This window comes from Scyliorhinus canicula, chromosome 5, assembly GCF_902713615.1.
Source record: "Scyliorhinus canicula chromosome 5, sScyCan1.1, whole genome shotgun sequence".
Lineage (NCBI taxonomy): Eukaryota > Metazoa > Chordata > Chondrichthyes > Carcharhiniformes > Scyliorhinidae > Scyliorhinus > Scyliorhinus canicula.
Window position 1 is genome coordinate 147,693,979 of NC_052150.1, and position 22,864 is coordinate 147,716,842.

Genomic DNA, 22,864 nt, shown 5'->3' on the forward strand with positions numbered 1-22,864 from the left:
CCCCCAATGCCACCAAATGGGTCTCTATATAACAAGTCATCCGCGTACAGCAAAACCCTGTGCTCAACACCCCCCTGCACAATCCCTTTCCAATCCCTCAATGCTCCGAGCGCCATTGCCAATTGCTCTATAGCCAAAGCAAACAGCAAAGGGGAGAGCGGGCACCCCTGCCTCGTCCCATGATGCAGCCCAGAATATCCCAAATTCACCCGGTTCATCCGCAGACTTATGACCGGTGCTTTGTACAGCCACCGGACCCAGTCCACAAACCCCTGCCTGAACCCGAACTGCCCCAGCACCTCCCACAAAGATTCCCATTTCACTCAGTCAAAATCATTCTTCGTGCCCATCGTGACCACCACCTCCACATCCTGCCCCTCCGGAGGCATCATAATCACATTTAGCAGCCTCCTCACATTTGCCGACAACTGTCTCCATTTCACACACCCCATTTGGTCCTCGCCTATCACCCCGACATGCAGGGAGGTGATGGAGAGTATGGGGGCGATACAGGCAGGGAAGGCCCCGTCCCAGATGGGTTCCAGGTGGTGTTTTATAAAATGTTTGTGGGGGGAACCTCGGGCTATGCAGTCCTCCATTCGCGAAGACAACACCTTGCCAGCAACTTGGCGTCTACATTCAATATCTATATCAGATGATACAATCCATACTGCTCTGGATCCTTGTTCTTTTTCAATATCAGGGAGATGGATGCCTGTGATAGCGTAGGGGGGTGTTTCACCCTCTTCCTACCTCATTCTATGCCCTCACCAGCAATAGCCCGAGATCCCCCCCCGGCAAACATTTTATAAAACACCACCTGGAGCCCATCCGGGACAGGGCGTCCCTGCCTGCATCGCCCCCATACTCTCCATCACCTCCCTCAGCCCGAGTGGGGCTCCCAATCCCTACACCAACTTGGAATAATGCTCACAGCAAATTTCACCTCACTTCATCATAATGCTGTAACACACATTGCAATTACTGTACATGGTGGCAAGTTAACTGAAAACTTCAGACTAGAGAATTGGCTGCTGCAACTGGTGGGACCTGAGCTTAAATGAAAGCTTTTGGCATTCTTAGTAGCTCCCATGGACTGTTCCAGACACTGGCAGTCCTCACCAAGGTGTGCAATGTCTAAGTAAACTTCCACCACCTCAGACTGAAGTTGGATATGGAAGATATTACTTTATCACCTTTCCTGTTTAGTTCTAATCCACAGTGCAGTGGTTGTAATCTTCATGTTAACTAAATGTAATTTTAATATAAATTACTCCAAATCTTCCATGGAAAATAAGCAGAAATGTTGAAATATGACACCCCTCAGGTCTTTCTCCCTGAATCCTGGAGCCAGTTATTTTCCCACTAATTATTTCCTTCTCTTGGCTTTGCATTTAGCCATAGTAAATACCTTTTCTACTTATTGAGCTAACTGCTTGGCACACTCAGCATATCCCTAGCCCACTCAGCAAATGTTATTTGGTTTACCACAATTCTATTTCTGACTCCTTCTGCTAAATTTGTACAGGTCAGTTCAAAACATTAAATTAGCTAAATAAGTAAATAATACTGGTGTGGGCAGCAATTTCTGCAGTACCCCACCACATCAGTGCTGTTCTGATTCTAATCATTGAAATTTCAGTCCACATCAGTAGCTGGCCTCCTATTGCACACCATCCTATTTGGGTAACTGTTTTGTGTGGCACATGTCAAAAGCCTTTAAGAAATTGAAGGATTGCAGGACAGCAGTGGAGGAGTTCCTCAGGGTACTGTCCTAGACCCAATCATCCCCAGCTGTTTCATCAATAACCTTCCCTCCAGCAAAAGGTCAGAAGTAGAGATGTTCACTGATAATTGCACAGGGTTCACCATTCGTAACTCCTCAGGTGCTGAAGCAATCCATATCCAAATACAGCACACGTCACAGCATTCATGCTTGGTCTAATAGGCAGTAATATTTATGCCACACAAGTGCCAGGTATTGACTATCTCCAACAAGAGAGAATCCAGTGATCTCCTCTTGAGATTCAATGTCATTATCATCACTGAATCCCCCACTGTCCTGGTAGTGACCATGGGCGGCACGGTAGCACAGTGGTTAGCACTGTTGCTTTACAGCACCAGGGACCCAGGTTCGATTCCCAGTTTGGGTCACTGTCTGTGCGGAGTCTGCATGTTCTCCCCGTGTCTGCGTGGACTCCAAGTGCTCCAGTTTCCTCCCACAAGTCCTAAAAGACGTGCTTGTTAGGTGAATTGGACATTCTGAATTCTCCCTCAGTGTAACCGAAAAGGCGCTGGAATGTGGCGACTAGGGGCTTTTCACAGTAACTTCATTGCAGTAAGCCTAAAGAATATATTATTAACCAGGAACTGAACTGAACCAGCCATATAACTTCTGTGGCGCCATCATCAGATCAGAGACTGCAAATTCTGCAGAGAGTAATTCACATCGTGACTTTCCAAAGCCTGTCTTCCAACTATAAGTCACACATTGGGAGTGTGATAGAATACTCTTCATTTACCAAGATGAGTGCAGCCCCGTCAACATTCAATGAACTTAACACCATCTAGAGCAAAGCAAGCACCTCGATTGGCACCACTACCTTCAACATCCACGCACTCCACTACCAACACACAGTCACAGCATTGTGTACCATCTACAAGATGCCCTGCAGCAACTTTCCAAGGCTCCTTCAACGGCATCTTCCGAACACATGACCTCTACCATCTAGAAAAGCAAGGGTTGCAGACACATGGGAATACCATCACCTGCAAATTTCCTTACAAGGAACGCACCATGTTGACTTGGAAATATATTGCCATTCCTCCACTGTTGCTGGGCGAAAATCATGGAACCCCCACCCCACACGGTAGGTGTGCCTAAACCACATGGATTGTGGCAGTTCAAGAATGCAGCTCAGTCCCGCCGGTGCCGTCCACACCTGATCTCAGCCGGCGGGAACTCAGCGTGGAAAGGTCGGGTGGTGGGGGGTGGGGTGGGGGGGGGGGGGGGGGGTGGGGGTGGGGAGGGGGGGGGCCTGCGCCATGTTGTGTAGGGGCCGGGGCGTTGAAGGAGGCCACAGCGCATATGCACCTTGGCGCTGACACCACTGCGCATGCGCGGATCCCGCGACGCCGGGATCGGCAGCCGGAGCGGCGTGTACTGCTCCAGCGCCGTGCTGCCCCCCCCTGTAAGGGCCAGAATTAGTCCTGGCAGAGGCCCGTTCACGCCATCGTAAAACGCAATGGCGTTTACGACAGCGTGGACACTACCGCGAGATGAGAGAATACTACCCCACGTCTTTGGAATGTGGGAGGAAACTGGAGCACCCGGAGGAAACCCACGCAGAAACGGGGAGAACGTGCAGACTCCACACAGACAGTGACCAGTGGGGAATCGATCCTGGGACCCTGGTGCTGTGAAGCCACAGTGCTAGCCACTTGTGCTACCCTCAGGTCAATTAGGGATGGTCAATAAAATGCTGACCTAGCCAGCAACGTTCAGGCCTCGAGGAGGACATTTTTTTACATGATCTATCTCGGCCTTTTTCCTTGCTCTCGTTTGAATGCCCCCAACCTATCGGTACTGGCCTCAGATTGCATTTCTATCTCTTACTAATCATTTCCTCCATTTCCATTTTTAGCTGGTTCTGGTAAATGTGCAGTAATGCTGGATATTTCCTTTAGTATCTCCTGCAATTCTAACAGTATTTCCCGTTGTAACTCACACTTCCTCAACCTCCTTAACTTGGGGCATTGAGTGAGTATGACCAGTAATTTTGTGCTTGAAGAAAAACAGTTTTGTCCTTATTCCCAACCTTACAGCTACTGTTGCTTGCAATTATATTTTCCCCAGTTGCCTTTTTTCCAAGCTGTTGTGTATTCGGTGTCTGATATTTCTTACCTCACTTTCCTCGGATGGAATTTTCCAGCCTCTCCATGGTGGGACCCACTGCAGGGGATGCAGCGGACCAGCCAGATGTCCATTGATTTTTGGTGGGTCCAGGCGACCCCGGTGGTGAGCGGGGCTGGGAAATCCCAGCCCTAGTTTTTTTTAATATAAATTTAGAGTACCCGATTAACTTTTTCCAATCAAGGGGCAATTTAGCATGGCCAATCCACGCAAACACAGGGAGAATGTGTAAACTCCACACGGACAGTGACCCAGAGCCGGGATCGAGCCTGGGACCTCGGTGCTGTGAGGCTGCAGGGCTAACCCACTGCGCCACCGTGCTACCTACCCAGCCCTAGTTTTCACTCGTCAACAGCACAGACCAGGCCAGGAGTCCAAGCCCACCCTTCATCCTCTCTCATTCTAAAATTGAATGTCACAAAGGTAGTAATTCTCCTCAGGCAGGACTTGTTGGATGGTGGTGTTTCCTGTTCCACCACCTGAAGAATCAATAGGGAACGTATCAGCTGCCCTTCTGATACAGAGTACCCGACAGTCATTTAATTTTCGGCAGGGCTCTGAATCCATTAAATCATAAGATTCCTGGTGCTCTGCCTCTCCATCTGTATGCTTCGTCCCCATATTAATGATCTCCTCCATTCATCATCTGACCCTGCCTCACCTTTTCCTTTGATTCCATTCTGCATTTATTAGATTCACATTACAGTCTGTACTCTTATAGTATCATATGCTCTGCATTGCCTTCGGTAGAGGCAAGGAAAACCTTGGGAACTTGAGTGAGGTACTGAAAGGTGACTGATGCCTAGTGAACAGTACCTTTGCAAGGAATCTTTGTCTGTAGGAGAACCAGGCAGGAATTTAGAAGAGGGAAATTAGAAGAGAGAAATTGACAACTGCAAGCCTGCATGAATGTCATATAATACATTAAGTGTGTTCTGTTGATTTTCAGAGTATTCGGGAAGTTTCAGGTTACGTCCTCATAGGCCTCAACGAAATTTCAAGGATCCCACTGGAGAATCTTAGGATCATCCGTGGTCACCAGCTTTACGAAGACACATTTGCTCTAGTTATTTTGTTAAACTATAATCGGGAAAAAAGGATTGGGCTTAATGAGTTGCCTTTAAGTAATCTTACAGGTTAGTTTGATGTGTTTTATCAATGCAAAGATTATGAAGTGTGTTTTAAACCAAGCGTCATTTGTTTTTTTTTAAATTTCCTGTCCCTAATTGACATTGTGAAGGTCGGGGTGAGCTGCCTTTTTGAATCAATGCAGTGTAGATACAGCCGCAGTGACGTTAGGTTGGGAATTCCAGGATTTTGACCCAGCGTTATTATTGGATATGTTTCCGAGTCAGGATGATATGTGACTTGGAGAAGAACCTGCAGTTGGTGGTGTGTGCACACTGTCCTTGCTCTTCTAGGTGGTAGAGATGGAAAGTTTGTGCTATCACATGGAAGAACACAAGTGTGCACCTCCAGTTATCCACACAGTGAATTCTAGATCTCGGCTGTGATTCAGGGCAGCCCTGATTAGAGGAAAAGAGGTAAGGGAACTTAGAAAGCCAGTCACCTAAGCAACTGGCTACTGTGCCGCATTGGTAGAGCCCTGGGAACGGGTCTTCATCCCACCGTCAACCAATGATGGTCAACAAGCAGACTCTATTGGGAAACAAGAAAAATAAAGTTATCTGTGTTGTTACATATACATTGTAGCAGCACTTCATTTAAATTGTGTGATATTTTTATTTATTGATTAATTATAGCATGCTACAGTAATTTGTTAGTGGAAAAATGTACATTTAGTGATCTCATAGGATATTCCAGAAACATTTAAATGGATTTTCTAATACTGGAACACTAGGCCACCGCTGTAAAATAATGTTGTCCAAATGACAGGAATAGAAACTTTATACAGGCAGCTGACTCGCTGTCTTTATAAAAAAAAAACAGCGCCTGAATCAGCAGTTTATCTAAAGTGTTCAGCTGTACCCATTCTTCTGCAAGGTAGTGTTCATAGAATCTGTACAGTGCAGAAGGAGGCCATTCGACCCATCAAGTCTGGACAAACCCTTTGAATGAGCACTTCACTCATGTCCACTCTGTCATCCACCCTGTCCCATCCCTGTAACCCCATAACCTAACCTGCACACCCCTGGACACAAAGGGGCAATTTATCGTGGCCAATCCACCTAACCCGCACATCTTTGGACTCAGTTTCTGCACTGTATGTTCTATGTTCTAATTTCAGTTCAGTTCCAACTGTTCGAACATACCATGTCCACCTTCGATATTTACATCAATCTTTCAGTGTCAGTGATGTCTTTCTGGGCAGACAGTCTCTTAACAAGGAAACAATGCGCAGCGCACAAGCTACCAATATGGGATCTGAAACAAGAAATAGGGCAACTTTGAGACAATACAATATGTTTCTGATTTCAGCTTTGAGTTAGGAAAATGATTCTTGTTAGATTATTCACATCTATTGAATATGGAACACTACCACTGACATTAACCTTGAGAATTAGAAGGCATGGTGCAAGGCATGCTTCACTCAACATCCCCACAAGGCTGTGATGGCTGCTCCAGGCCTGCTGAAGCATTTTTACCAGTGGATTCTCCTTCCTCTTTTCATTTTCGAGTTCTTCGCCTTGGCCTCCTGGATGCTGTTCACTGATTGACGATAGCGTCACCTTCATGGCAGCAGCGGGACTGGGCAGAATAACTCATCCGGATCCTCCAATCATAAGCTCTCTCCCCCTTCCTGGTCCTCCTATCATAGCTTCTGTCTCTTGAAGGCCAGCAAGATCGAGAGGGAGGGAAGCTGTGATTGGAGAAGCTGGAATAGCCAGCTTGGGAGAGGCAGAAACTTCCTCACAAATTTTGTCCCTCCCATGTAGTAGGGTGACTTTTCTCTCATTTGCCGACTCCATCATTGAACTTTGCGGCTTTTGGAGGCTTTTTAGGGAAAATTAGCCCATCACCCCAATGTATCTTGAACCCTTAAAGAGAGGCTTCTTCTGCTATGCCAACAAGTAGTTTAGTTGTATATTTCAGGAGGATTACAAATTTGATCAGAGCTGGATCCTCCATTTTGGAGACCAACTTCTACCTCCAGAGTCGAATTATAGGTATGGGGTCTGACATGGAAGTCTCTGATATGGAGGTCTCTGATGTGGGGGAACTCTGGTGGGAGGGGGAGGCTCTGAGATGGGAGTCTAAGGAGGGGGTTTTTAATATGGGGGTCTCTTATATGAAGGTTTCTGATATGAGGGTATGATGGGAGGGTCTCTGTTGGGGGCCTGATGCGGGGGCTGGAGGGAGGGGTGGGCAGCGTTTGCATTGTGGAGGAGACTGGACTCTCCAATGACTTTGGGAGCAGCAACATTAAATACTTGCTCCCTTGACCAACAGCATCAGGACCACGCTTGAAAATACTTGCACCAATTCATGCTTGTGTGAATCCTGGCCGAGATGGCTGGTACATCACAGGAGATCCAAATAGGTTCAAATGACCCATTTGCAACTCTCCGCTGATGCAGGGAGCGTAACCTGCTGCTGCTGCTGGCAAAAGACCAGAGCATCAAAACGCCCCAAACCCATTTTTTGCCCAACATTCGATTATCCGCCAAATCGTGAACTCCGATACCAGCGGCGGGCAGCGGAGAATCCACCCCCACGTTTTTCCTAAATTAACTAGAATTAGCCAAGCCATTAATTATTAAAATTGGCTTCAGTACTCCTGAGTTGCAGGAAGAAAAATTGCCCAACATTCCTGCCTCTGATTGCTATGCAATAAAGCCTCAAAATGTAGGAATAGTCAGCCTTGATAGGATGCTTTGTGTCCGACAATCACAAAGCCTTCTAAAACTTACTGTCCAGGTTTGCACGTCAAGGATAGCCATTGAGAGAGGAAGCAAAAGATGGCTGTTCCTCATTTGGGAGTGTGTTAATGTAGTTGGAATGCAACTGATGGATTAATAATCAAGAGAATGAGAGTTTGAATCCAACCGTGGCGGTTTGAGAAGTTGACTTTAGTTTTCTAAAAAACCTGGAAATAAAAAATTGGTGCCAATGAAAGTGATCATAGATAGATAGATAGAACAGTACAGCACAGAACAGGCCCTTCGGCCCTCAATGTTGTGCCGAACAATGATCACCCTACTTAAACCCATGTAACCCGTATACCCATAACCCAACAATCCCCCCATTAACCTTACACTACGGGCAATTTAGCATGGCCAATCCACCTAACCCGCACATCTTTGGACTGTGGGAGGAAACCGGAGCACCCGGAGGAAACCCACGCACACACGGGGAGGACGTGCAGACTCCACACAGACAGTGACCCAGCCGGGAATCGAACCTGGGACCCTGGAGCTGTGAAGCATTGATGCTAACCACCATGCTACCATGCTATGCAACATCTTCCGTTGTTATAAAACCCCACCTGGTTCACTAATACCCTTCGGTAAGGGAACTTTCTATCCTTGCCCAGCCTGCCCCATATGTGACTCCTATCCCACATTAATATGGTTGGATCTTAACTGTCCTCTTAATTGGCCTAGTAAGCAACCCAGTTCCATCAAACTGATTGGCTGAAGCTCAATTAAAGTGCCTGTCATCAACACCTCAAGGCAACCAGGCGTGGGCAATAAATTCAACCGTACCAGGAACACCAGCAGAATTAGAATGAATTTATGTTTAAACTGGAGAAGGAAAGGGCTGGATAAAAAGGACCAAGTAAGAGGTTGGAAGACTGTACAATTTCAGGTCCTCCTGTGGCCATGTTTTGAATAACTTGTTTATCTTTCAGAAATTTTAACAGGCAGTGTGAAGATCGCCTCTAATCCGCAGCTCTGTTACTTGCAATCCATTCAGTGGGATGACATTTTGAAACCAAACATGCTGGCTAACTTGACAGTAAACCTCACTAGGAAGAATTGTAAGCAAAAAGTTTATTTTTACCTACTTTCCTGAAACTGAGAACCATATTGAAATAGTAAAGAAACACACCATTCATTGTCTGGTGACCTTTTCATTTCATTCTGTTGTTGTAAACGTGCAATAATACTTCTTGGTCAACAGTGACTGAACGAAAGATACATTTTACTTTTCTCAGATGATTTCAGTTTATATATTTGTCTTGCATATGGCAATCAATTAGATTTGTATAACTATTTGTAACTTTTTACGACTGGTCAAAATTCTGTTTGCTAGCCTTTCCTCTTCATAGAGGATTGCAGAATTACAGGGGACAGATATTTCTATTTCTATGGCGCTCCTTTTGTTCAGTGCTTTGCAAGGCTTTTGGATATTGGGCAGGAGTGGAAATATTTAAAAAAGAAAGACCATTGAAGTCTTAAAGTGCTTTAAATATATTAAGAGCCCATGTTGTTAAGGGTAAGATCCTGGCATGGATAGATGATTGACTGACTGGCAGAAAGCAGAGAGTGAGGATAAAGGGGTCTTTTTCAGGATGGCAGCCAGTGACTAGGTGTGTGCCTCAGAGGTCTGTGCTGGGACCACAACTTTTCACAATATACATTAATGATCTGGAAGAAGGAACTGAGGCACTGTTGCTAAGTTTGCAGACGATACAAAGATCTGGCGAGGGACAGGTAGTATTGAGGGAGCAAGGGGGCTGCAGAAGGATTTGGACAGGCTAGGAGAGTAGGCAATGAAGTGGCAAATGGAATACAATGTGGAAAAGTGTGAGGTTATGAACTTTGGAAGGAGGAATTTAGGCATAGACTATTTTCTAAATGGGGAAATGCTTGGGAAATCAGAAGCACAAAGGGACTTGGAAGTCCTTGTTCACGATTCTCTTAAGGTTAATGTGCAGGTTCAGTCAGCAGTTAGGAAGGCAAATGCAATGTCAGCATTCATGTCGAGAGGCCTAGAATACAAGACCAGGGATGTACTTCTGAGGCTGTATAAGGCTCTGGTCAGACCCCATTTGGAGTATTGTGAGCAGTTTGGGGCCCCGAAGGAAGAATGTGCTGGCCTTGGAAAGGGTCCAGAGTAGGTTCACAAGAATGATCCCTGGAATGAACAGCTTGTTGTATGAGGAATGGTTGAGGTCTCTGGTCTGTACTCGTTGGGGTTTAGAATGATGAGGGGGGAATCTTATTGAAACTTACAGGATACTGCGAGGTCTGGATAGAGTTGACGTGGAGAGGATGTTTCCACTTGTAGGAAAAACTAGAAGCAGAGGACACAATCACAGACTAAAGGGACGATCCTTTAAAACTGAGATGAGGAGGAATTTCTTCAGTCAGAGGGTGGTGAATCTGTGGAACACTTTGCCGCAGAAGGCTTTTTGGAGGCCAAATCACTGAGTGTCTTTAAATCAGAGATAGATAGGTTCTTGATTAATAAGGGGATCAGGGGTTATGGGGAGAAGGCAGGAGAATGGGGATAAGAAAAATATCAGCCATGATTGAATGGCGGAGCAGACTCGATGGGCCGAGTGGTCTAATTCTGCTTCTATGTCTTTTGATCTTATGGTCTTTACAGCCATTTAACTACATGAGAAATTTAGTTAGATTTAGATTTATTGTCACCTGTATCAAGGTACAGTGAAAAGCATTGTTCTGCATATAGTCCAGGCAGATCGCTCCATACATGAAAAACATGGGACATATGATAAATATACAATGTAAATACATAGGCATAGATATCGAGTGACATCGGTCTTGGGCTGTGCAGTTGCCATCCCACGCTGTGATGCAGCCAGATAGAATGCTTTCTGTGGTGCATTCTATCTGTAAAAACTGGTAAAAGTTATTGTGGACATGCTGAATTTCCTTCATTTCCTGAGGAAGTATTGACGTTGTTGAGCTTTCTTGGTCATAGCGTTGACATGGGTGGACCAGGACAGATTGTTATTGATGTACACACCTAGGTATTTGAAGCTGTTAACCATCTCCACCTCTGCACCAGTGATGCAGACGTGGATGACACTTTGCTTCCTGAAGTCAATGACCAGCTCTTTAGTTTTGCTGATATTGAGGGAGAGATTTTTGTCATTACACCACAAGGTTCTCTATCTGCCTCCTGTACTCTGACTCATCGTTGTTTGAGATTTGGCCCACTACGGCCGTGTCATCAGCAAACTTGTAGATAGAGTTGGAGCCAAATTTTGCCACACATGTATATGATTAGGGAATATGGTAGGGGGCTAAGTACGCAGCCTTGCGGGATCCTTATTCCTGCAGGACAAAGGATGTTAAAATATTAATGCAATGCACCATTTTTCTACCCTACCCTATATTGTCATGTTTTGTGCATTACTGAATATAAACATTGCTTTGTTTCCTCTTGAATACTTCCAGAAAATAATTAAATCTACTCTGTTTTTCCTTCATCTTCAGTTACGTCACATATACTTTGATTCAACATTTTGTGAGCAAGATGATTAATGTTTTAATCATCTATTGTATAACTGACTCTTTTATTATTGACCTTTTGGACTAATTTTGTTTTGTCGTGAAGTTCTATTATCATTATTTCTTTGGATGGTAGGTTCAAAATGTGACGCACTGTGCCACAATGGAGCGTGCTGGGGCGCAGAGTTAGAAGACTGTCAAAAATGTAAGTGTTTACCTTTCAGCGATCAAAAACATAGGGCGGTATTCTCTGCTGGCTCCAAAAATCGTGGAGGCCGTCGTGAACTCGGCCGAGGTTCACGACAGCCTCGGGGCCCGCTCCCTGCACCTAATTCACCCCCACCCGGGGGGCTAGGTGCGGGCCCCCGTCGTTCCCGGCCAGGACCTCGGCCGCCGGAAATGACGCCCGAACGGCGCTTCGCGGATATCATCCGCGCATGCTCAGGAACCCGCGCATGCGCGGATGACATCAGTGCGCAGACGACGCGAAACCCGCGCATCCCTTAACTCGTATTTTATCTTTTCCAGCCAAAGGAAATCATACAGGTCACTTAGCCAGGCTGCTACACCCGGTGGCATTGCCGACCACCACTCCAATAAGATTCCTCGCTGGGCAATCAGAGAGGCGAAGGCCATGACATCAGCCTTCCTCCCCTCCATCAGCTCCGGCTTCTCCGAAACCCCAAAAAAGACCACCAAAGGATCCGGCTCCACCTCCTCCCCCACTATCCTTGCTAGGGCCACAAACACTCCCGCCCAGAATCTCGCCAAATATCTGCAGCCCCAGAACATGTGTGCATGAATCGCTGGTCCCCGCCCACACCTCTCACACTCATCTGCCCCCCCCCCCCCCCCCCCCCCTTGGAAGAACCCAGTCATTCTTGTCCGAGTCATATGTACCCTGTGTACGACCTTGAACTCTTATCAGGCTCACCCTTGCGCACAAGGAGATCATGTTTACCTTTTGCAGTGCCTCACTCCATATTACCCAATTTATCTCCCCTCCTAGCTCCCCTTCCCAGTTTTCCTTGATCTTCACCACGCATTCACTTCCCTGGTCTCCCAGTCACATGTATATATTCCCAATTCTGCCCTCCCAATCCACATCCGGAAGCAACAGTTATTCCAGCAGGGTGTACCTCGGCAACCTAAGGAACTCCTTTCAAACCTTCCACGCAAAGTCCCTTACCTGCGGCTACTTAAACTCCCTCCCTCTCGGTAGCTCTACCCTCTCGCTTAATTCCTCCAGATGGGCAAACCCTTTCTCCCGATACAAATCGTTCACCTTGACCAGCCAACTTCTCTCCGCCTCTTATACAGGACATCCAGTTAAAACCCATGATTCTCACACAGCGGCATTAACACCGATATCCCCTCCATCCTAAAATACTTCCTCAACTGGTTCCAGATCTTCACCGTAGCACCACCGGGCTCCCTGAGTACCTGCTCAGCACCATTGGCAACGCTGCCGTCATCATAGCCCTTCAGCTGGGCCTCTTTCAGGATTCCTCCTCCATCCTAACCCATTATGCCCACTTTCCTTCCCACCATCACCTCACCTTCTCCGCATTCGCCGCCCAATAGTAATGAAGCAGGTTTGGCAGTCGACGTGGGTCCCTGCACTGAGAGGAATCTATATAGGCGGCGAATTCCAATGTGAGCCCACATCTGTCATTAAATGAATATGCTGTCCAGCTCTGGCAAAGAGGGCATCAGTGACCAGCAAGATACAGTGCTGTATATGCCACCAAAGTTTGCTACTAACCCTTGGAGAGGTTTGCTACTAACCAGATGTGAAAAGGTTCAAGACCATTAGAGTGACTGTGATGTTGACTAGTAGGGCAAAAGGAACGAGTGCTGTGACTTGTAAGGTATTTGGCAACTGGGGCATTGATATCTCGGATCATTTGCTGCAGTCTCCTGCAGCATTCGTCTCAGTCACCTCTAGGTAGCGGTATCTTTGGCAGTGGATCCTTACTGTCGTTCTTCTCCTGTGCTCTCCTGATGTCTGCCGTTCTGCCATTCATCTCAAATGGGCTCCAAATCTGACTGCTGTGCACCCATTAGCAGCTATAGCCTTCCTTCTGGGCAGCTGGCTGGCCAGTTTCCCTTGACAGTCTTGGTCTTTGGTCTTGGCCCATGCTCTTCTACCCATCTCATGTCACAAATTATCCAACCATACAATGCCCAGTGCCCATTCTCCCTGGCACCTCTGCAGGGCTAAGGGCACTCCCTTTCCAAACACCCATTCCCCCTTTCCCCCTACTGACACTCTAATTTTGCTGGGGAGATACACTGGGACAATGATGTGTATCTGTAAAGTTCCAGCCTTGACAAGCTCTTCACAAGCTTTTCCAACTGTGTTAATTAGCTTCAGTTAGGAGTAGAGTGAGATTCCTGCCCGACCCGCTCCGCTCTAGTAATTGTCAGTACTTGAAATTAGCGTGCCATCTAGCATCAATATGTTTGTGAGTTCCAACCCTGCTCCATTTCCATCTTTTGGGGGAGGTGGCGACGAATATACCACCCACTGTGTATGACAACTCACATTCGCTAAACTTTGAATGGTAAACAATTGATCTTCGGATGTTTTTATGGTCAGTACAAAATCAGCACACTCTGAAATAGCTGCAAATAGATTTCCTGTTTGACAAATAACCTCAGTTTTGTATGTCAGAACCAGTTTTCTGTTAAGATAAATATTATAGCATTTTCATTTATCTACCTATTTAATGTTATAATAAACAGATCCAAATGAAATTTAAAGTAAAGAAATGCACTTGTATAAGTTATTGATTATGCTAAATGGTAATTATATACATAAATATATGAATGAGCAAATCCCATCTTCCATCACATCGCACATTATAAAGACTCTGTCATGGACTATATTTCACACATTTAAATCAACTGCGACTTTCAACATAATGCTCCCTGATACTCAAAAGGTAATGGAAAAGTAATTCTAAACTGTTCACTTATTTTCATATTTCCATTGTTCAACTTTGAACCTTGTATAAATGCAATGAATAGAAATTTTTTTATTTTATTTTTTTTATTTTTATATTTTTTTAAATTTAGAGTACCCAATTATTTTTTTCCAATTGAGAGCAATTTAGCGTGTCCAATCCATCTACCCTGATCATCTTTGGGTTGTGGGGGCGAAACCCATGCAAGCATGGGGAGAATGCGCAAACTCCACGCGAACCTGGGGCTGGGTTTGAACCCGGCTCCTCAGCGCTGTGAGGCAGCAGTGCTAACCATTGCGCCACCATGATGCCTATGAATAGAAATTTAAATGTCCCTATTGGATGTAGGTGTTCAACAATGAGCCCACCATCTGATGACACCAAGGACAGTAGAGCTTGTTGGGAGATCAGATTCAAGGGTTTATATAAGAATTGTATTCATCCACCAGAAGTAATGAAAATGATTTTACCAACCTCTGCCACATTTTCAGTCACAAAGAAAATCTGCGCTCAGCAGTGTTCAGGTCGCTGTAGAGGACCAAACCCAAGTGACTGCTGCCACAACCAGTGTGCTTCTGGATGCACTGGACCGAAAGAATATGATTGCCTGGTAAGCAATTAAATGATTTGTCACCGTTAATAGATTAAAGTGTATTTTCTTATTTCCCTTCTTCCTGGGTGACTGTGATGCTTTGAGATGTCATGGTGCATCAAAGAACAAGCTAATTGCTATTATCAATCTCGATGTTGTTTGTTATTTGTTGTGAGATTTAAAGAATCTGTACTGATATTATTGAGTCTAATCTCAGTCCAAGTATGAAAATGTAATATTGTTTCCTGCTTCTGTGAAAGAAGGAAATGTAAACCAGAATATTTCATGATGTATAGAAAGATAGGGCAGAGTTTTACACTCTGCCAAGACGGGAGAATATAAAATTGAATGGGTGGGATTTTCCCAGAGAACTCGTCCGCTCAAACCCAGTTGCAATTTCACATTTCAGTGGGCAGGGCCTCGGATGGGAAACTGGCCCTTTCACCTATTAAGGCCCTTAAGTGTTAGCTTGATGGCTCTTATCCCTTCCGGTGTCAGTTTTTAGGCTAGCAGGAGTGAGTACGGATAGGATGGGAAAATGACAAGAAAGCTTTTCCCCAGCTCGGGTGGGAAAGGGGGAGGGGGTGTGTCTCACTCTGAAGGCTCCCTCAGGACGTTGGAGCCCCAGGACCACCTCTCCCTCCCACCAGCTTAACTTCTGACGCCATGGTTACCCCCTCTCCTGACCCTCTAAGGTGCTCCTTGGTCCCCCCTGAGCCTAGCTTTTTAAAAAAATATATTTTTATTGGTATTTCCCAATTTTTACAGGGGAACAGTTCAAGTGCACCTGGTATTTAAAAATAAAATCTGTTTCTTATTTACAGATATTTTTACATGTGGTTTCCCGCCCCTCGACCCATCTGCCCCCCCCCCCCAAAAACACCCTTTCCTCAGTTGCCAGTTTAGTTTCCCTCTTGGTGCAGACTTCTGCCCTGGGCCTCACATACTGCGTTCCACCTCTTTCTGTTGCAGCTTTTAGTTGTTGTCATCGGGGGGTGGGGGTGGCAGAGGGAGGGTGGCTACAAGGCCCCTCCCCTCCTCCCTTTTTCCCCATGTTTCGTTCGGTGATTCCCTTGGGTTCACTTCTCTCTCCCTCCCCCTCTGCTTCTTTCCATTGTGTGTGTCCTTTGTTTTTCCTCCCTCCCTCTTTCCCCCTCCCCAGCCCACCCTTCCTAGTCGCTATTGACCCAGAACAGGTCTTGGAACAGGCTTATGAATGGGCCTCACGCTTTGTGGAACCCCTCGTCTGACCCTCGGATGGTGCACTTGATCTTCTCCAGGTGAAGAATTTCTGACAGGTCTGCGAGCCAGTCTGCAGCTGTGGGTGATGCCGCTGATCGCCAGCTGAGCAGGATTCTCTGGCGTGCAATTAAGGAAGCAAATGCCAGGGCGTCAGGCCTCTTCCCCATATGTAGTTCTGGCTGGTCCGATACCCCGAAGACTGCCACTCTCGGGCACGGCTCCACCCTCACAACCTTGGACATTGCCTCAAAGAAGACTGCCCAGAAACTGACAAGTCTGGGGCAGGCCCAGAACATGTGGGTGTGGTTGGCCAGGCCTCTCTGGCACCAATCACGTTTGTTCTCCACCTCTGGGAAAGGTTAATTCGGGTTCTGATTAGATGAGCCCTGTGCACCACTTTGAACTGCATGAGGTGCAGGAGGAGGTGGAATTGGCCTGCCTTCACTCCAGAGTCCCCAACCCGCTTCCATCCCCAGTTTGTCCTCCCTTTTCCATCTGGCTTCGTCCAGTGGTAGCCTTGCCCTATCCAGAAACTGTCCGTTTATGTTCCTCCAGTTCCCCCCCCCCCCCCCCCCCTCCTTATTGTCTGTTTTTATTAGTTCCTCTAGTAGTGTGTCTTTCTGGGCCCTGGAGTATCTTGCCATCTCCTTGCGGAGAAAGTCTTTAATTTGGAGGTGCCTGAGTTCCGGTTCTGTTCATAGTTCCCAGTCCTCCATCAGTTCGCCCAAGGTCGTGAGTCTGACCCCTCTATAAAAGTCACTGACTGTTAGCGTCCCCTTTGGCAGTACATTCATTTTGATTGTCTGCATTCTCCCCACCAGGGACAATGGGAGTGCATCCCACCTCTGTAGGTCCTTTTCAACTTCCTCTGCCAGACTGATCAGATTCCACTTGTGGGTCCATGTCCAGTCTTAGGCTATCTGGATCCCCAGGTAGCGGAATTTGTTTTGGGCTAGTTCAAATGGTAGTCCCTCCAACTCTGTCCCTTCCCTGTTTGGGTTCAACGGGAATGCCTCGCTCTTGCCCAGGTTGGGTTTGTAGCCCGAGAAGGCTCTGAACTATTCCAGAAGTTGCATAATTACTTTCAGGCCATTCTGTGGGTCCGAGGCGTAGAGGAGCAGGACATCCACGTAGAGCAACACTCTGTGCTCCCTGCCCCCTCTTTGGATGCCTTTCCAGCTTTTCACGTCTCGCAGGATGATCGCCAGGGGGAACTTACCTTTTCAAAGATCCTGGGGCTTAGTCCCAGGCAGAGCACTGCAGTACCGCTTCTGGCCACTGCAGTGCTGTGCTTGGCTAGGTTGAAGAACTGTTGGCCAATCTGATTTACTGGCAGCTCTCATGGGCGAGACTACTTACTAAGGACGGACAGAAGTCCTGCCCACTGCCACCAATGCTCAAGTGAGTGTTAAATGGCAGTGGGAGTTTGAGAGTTGGCCGGCAGCACGTTGCGCATCTACTCTCAGGATAGAGAGCACCAATCGCTCGCCATCCTTAAAATTCAACCCGTAAAAACATCAACAATAGGAGTAGGCAATTTGGTTTTTAATAATAATAATCTTTATTGTCACAAGTTGGCTTACATTAACACTACAGTAACGTTAATGTGAAAAGCCCCTTTGAGCCTGTTCCGCTATTCAGTATGATAATGGCTGAGTCTCTATCTCAACATCATACTCCCGTGCTCTTCCCATACCCCTTGACACATTCAGAGTCTAGAAATCTATCTAATTCCTTCTTAAATATATTCAGTAACTTGGCCTCCACAGCTTTGCCACTCTTTGAGTGAAGTGGTTTCTCCTCATCTCAGTCCTAAATGGCCGACCCCATATCCCAAGACTTTGACTCCTTGTTCTAGACCCCCAGCCATCATCCCTGCAATTAGTCTGTCTAGTCCTGTCAGAATTGTACACATTTCAATTAGATTCCCTCTCGTTCTTCTAAATTCCAGTGAATGCAGTCCCAGTCAACCCAATCTCTCCTCATACCACTCCTGCCATCCCAGGAATCAATTTGGTGAACCCTCGCTACAAACTCTCCGTGGCACGTATATCCTTTCTTAGGTAAAGAGTCCAAAACTGCACACAATATTCCAAGTGTGGTCTCACCAAGGCCCTGTACAGGTGCATGAAGACATTCTTGCTCCTGTTCTCAAGTCCTCTTGCAATGAAGGCCAACATATCCTTTGCCTCTCTGCTTGCTGTACCTGCATGCTTGCTTTCAGTGGCTGGTGTACAAGGGCATCCAAGACCCTTTGTATGTCAACATTTCCCAATCTATCACTGTTTAAATAATACTCTGAAATTCTGTTTCTCCGTCCGAAGGTGACTTTACATCAATCCACATTATACTGCATCTGCCATGTATTCGCCCACTCACTCAACTTGTCTAAATCATCTGGAAGCCTCTTATCCTCCTCACCACTCACATTCCGAGCACTTTTTGTGTCATCAGCAAACTTGGAATTATTGCTTTTGGTTCCCTCACCCAATCATTGATGTATATTGTGAATTGCTGGGGCCTCCCAAGCATTGGTTCCTGCAGGACCCCAGTAGTCACTGCCTGTCACTCGAAAAAGACCCATTTATTCCTACTCTGACGATCAAAATGAATGTACTGCCAAAGTTCCTCTTCCTGTTTAGATCCATAGCGATCTTCATCCCAAAGCCTTTTTCCACAAGATAGACAAAATGATCATGGCGCTTTGTGTTGGGGGGTGTTGGGGGGGAGGGGGGAGAACCCAAGGATCCATAAGTCGACACTGCAATGGAGGAAAAATATTAAAGCACATGGGATTGGGGGCAATATATTGGCATGGATTGAGACTTGGTTAGCAGACAGGAAACAGAGTAGGAAAAATATCTTGGGCGAAATTCTCCGACCCCCTGCAGGGTCGGAGAATCGCCTGGGGCCGCCGAAAATCCCGCCCCCGCCAATTCCCAGGTGGCGGAGAATTTCTGCCCCACCGATCGGCGAGCCCCCTGCGGCGATTCTCCGGCCCTAGATGGGCCGAAGTCCCGCCGCTGGGAGGCCTCTCCCGCCGCCGTGATTTGAACCACCTCTGGTGGCAGCGGGATCGGCGGCACGAGCGGGCCCCCGGGGTCCTGGGGGGGGCACGGTGTGATCGGACCCCGTGGGGTGCCCCCACGGTGGCCAGGCCTGTGATCGGGGCCCACCGAGCGGCGGGCGGGCCAGTGCCGTGGGGGCACTCTTTTTCTTCCGCCGCCGTGGTGGAGGCGGAAGAGAATCCTCCAGCGCGCATGCGCCGGTGGTGACGTCAGTGGCAGCTGACGCACCAGCACATGCGCGAACCGGCGAAGGCCTTTCGGCCAGCCCCAGCGCCGGGCGGCGGACGACAAAGGCCGTTGTTGCCGGTTTTGGCGTCAGTCGGTGTGGTGCCAACCACTCCGGCGCAGCCCTAGCCCCTCAATGTGAGGGCTAGGCCCCTAAAGTTGCGGAGAATTCCCCACCTTTGGGGAGGCCCGACGCCAGAGTGGTTGCCACCACTCCGCTACGCCGGGACCCCACGCCCCTCCGAGTAGGGGAGAATTTTGCCCCTTATGTGGGACTTTATCCAAAGCTTTCTGAGAATCCAAATACTTTACATCCACTGGTTCATCCTTCTCTACTCTACCAGTTGCATCTTCAAAAAACCCCAGTAGACATGTCTGTTATATATTAGAATATTGAGCTGGCTACAACATATTGGGCTGGATTCTCATGTTTCTTGGCGGTGTGCCATTCGCTGGTGGCGGGATTCTGCCTTCCCGCCGCTTATAAATGGGATTTCCTATTGAAGTCACCCCACACCGCTGGGAAATCTGCGGGCAGGGGTGTGCTGCCGGTGGGAAAATGGAATCACAACTGCTAGAGAATTCTGGACACTGTCTCAAAATGCATTGAAATTCCAATATCAAGCTTTGTGAATGGGAAAATCTATTTTTAAAAGTGTAAACATTTACCTGCAGTATCAGTTACATCTGTAGTGATTGCCAAGATTGGAATTTTCCGTGGCATTCTGGCGGCAGTGCTGGCTACCATTGGTCTTGTCTTTACTGGTGCCCTGGGACCACGGCTCCTGTCCTGGCTGTTGACCTGTGCTACCTACAAACAGTTGTGCCTTATGCACTGTAAGCTCATTATATCCGGCCGCAATATCTAGGGCTTCCATTCAACCTCTTGCCTGCACCTTCTGGAAGCGAATTAGATTATTATCTGAGGAGGAAAGGTTCGTAAGGCTGTGGCGAGAAGGGAGGGTAGTGGCACTAGGTGAATTGTTTTTGCAGAGAACCAGCATAATCACAATGTGCTGCAAGGTTCTCCTTCCGTACTGTAACCATTCTTTGATTCTGTAAAAGGCATAAGGAACCTTCCTTACTAAACCCATAATATTACCAATGAATAATAAAGATTATATGATTATATTTTTTCCAGATCTTTCCACACTCTTTGTGAACACTTCACTTGGTCTCTTGAGAGTAATTAATGACTTACTGTAGTTCATACAACAAAAATATTATTCAAAATATGAAGTTTTGCTCCGATCATCTTTGATTAGATACTTGTATAAATATATGTGTATTACCTAATGCCACATCTTGCTAATTAGCAGGAAAGTGGAGTTAAGGAATGACCAGATGAGCCATGATCTTACTGAATGGCAGAGCAGGCTGAGGGGCTGAATGGCTCAATCCTATTTCCTGTGATCTTTTGATCCTCCAACATATTCCTACTGCATTCTACAGCCTAATCACTCTCTACATAAAAGTTTTTTTCCTCATGCTGTCCGTGGGTCTCTACCAATCACTTTAAATTGGCATCCTCTGCTTTTCATCTCCCCTCCCCCCCCCCCCCCCCCCCACTAATCTGAACAGTTTCTCCCAATCTCTTCTGTCTAGAACACTCATGATTTTGAATACCTCTATCAAATCTCTTCTCAATCTTCTCCTCTCCAAGGAGAACAATCCCAGTTTTGCCTATCCTTCCATGTAATTGATGTCTTTCATCGTCTGAAGCATTCACTTAATTCTTTTCTGCACACACTCCAATGCGTCCACAGCCTTCCCGAAGTATGGTGCCAGAATTGGACACAATACTCAAGACGTTCATAAAGATTTATCATAACTTCCTTGCTTCGTAGTGTTTTTTTCCAAAAACAAGCCTGTGTCCCACAGTACGTAGCATATTTCTGTCTGACTTGACAGACAACTTTTACAGTGAGGTTTGCAGAGGCCAATAATCTAAACTGTGATTTATGTGGCCAGTTTTGTTGTAGATTAAAGACTAGTAGCTGCATTTCAAAGTTCTGTTCAGTCTGCTGCCTATATGGGTCTAAGGTGAAATTAAATTCTCTGTTTTGTTTTGTTTTGTAGCGGCTGTCAAAACTGCCCTAGAATGTGAACAGAATTGACACCTTTTTATGGTATTGGCTGACACTAATAATAAAAACATATGTCACTGTCAGAACCAAATATATTAAACAGACTAACATAAGAAAACAAGTATATTAAATGTGCTGAATATGATTTCTTTTCTCAGGCATGTCAGAGGTTCAGTGATGGAAACACCTGTAAAGAGTCATGTCCTCGTTTGGAAATCTACGATACAAGCACATTTCAAATGATACCAAATCCAGAAGGAAAATACAGTTATGGAGGAACCTGCGTAAAGGAGTGTCCCCGTATGTTGTATAAGTTCTGGAAATATTCATTTTCAGCTAATACTAATAGGGATAACTGTGGTAATGAAAATGGCAGACTATCTATAGACTCGTACTGAACATTTACTGTCTCATCGATTAACCAGCTAATGGTTTGCTTTGAGAGATTATTGGTCTCTGCACACCCCTCTGTCTGAATTACTTGTTACTCTTGCCTGTCAGACAGCATGAGAAACTAAACTGTAGGAGCTGGCTGGTTCCCCAGTAATTTTGAGGGTCAATTGAAAGCAACAATCCGGAGATGAAAATGTTTGATGGAGGATATTATACAAAGGTGACTCATTGTTGAGAGGATTCAGGATCAAAACTAATGCTTAGGCTAGGTTCATTATCAGAATGTGCCTTTTTTATTAATAGCAATTTGGTAGTACAGAACCCGAGTATTGCTGGTAAAAGAAAGATTCTTGTCGAAGCTTTTTGTCTTGCACTCATCAGGGCAGTCACAACAATACCATACAATAACTGCCAGTCACCATCAACCAGTTCATTCGCCATGGCAAAACCTCTATCAATCAGAGTCCATTTGCCAAGCAATCAGCACTCTCTTTTCATACAGTATAAATTGTTGTTCCCTTTTAGTATTCATTTAATATGTTTTAAATACATTTAGTATTCTTCAAAATTGCCCTAATGAGTGCAAGCTGAAAAGCTTTGTCAAAAATATCTCTGTTTTTTCAATTCTATGATGCGATGTGGGTTTTGCTGACAAGACCAGCGTTTGTTGCCCATCCCCAATTGACCTTGACCTGAGCAGCTTACTAATCTATTTTCTGAGTTAAGAGTCAACCACATTAATAAGGGTCTGGATTCAAACGTAGGCCAGACCAGGTAAGGATGGCAGATTTCTTTCCCTTAAGGGCATTCGTGAACCAGATGGATTTTTACAACAATCAATGATAGTTGCCATGGTCTTTCAGTTCTAGTTTGTTTTAATGATTTGAATTTGAATTCTGCCATGGTGCGATTTGAACCTATGGCCCCAGAGCATTAATCTAGATCTCTGTATTACTAGTCCAGTCATATTACTATACCTCACTGTCT

At 46.2% G+C, this 22,864-nt stretch overlaps 1 protein-coding gene across 1 annotated transcript in view; it reads left to right on the plus strand.

Annotated features, from left to right (window-relative positions):
* egfra (epidermal growth factor receptor a (erythroblastic leukemia viral (v-erb-b) oncogene homolog, avian)) overlaps window positions 1–22,864 on the plus strand; it is a 307,739-nt gene that overhangs the window by 209,242 nt on the left and 75,633 nt on the right. Inside the window, exons 3-7 of the mRNA XM_038797793.1 lie at window positions 4,863–5,049; window positions 8,727–8,855; window positions 11,438–11,506; window positions 14,762–14,880; window positions 21,643–21,784. Of these exons, the coding sequence (XP_038653721.1) occupies window positions 4,863–5,049; window positions 8,727–8,855; window positions 11,438–11,506; window positions 14,762–14,880; window positions 21,643–21,784 (646 nt within the window). The remainder of the gene's footprint in view (window positions 1–4,862; window positions 5,050–8,726; window positions 8,856–11,437; window positions 11,507–14,761; window positions 14,881–21,642; window positions 21,785–22,864) is intronic.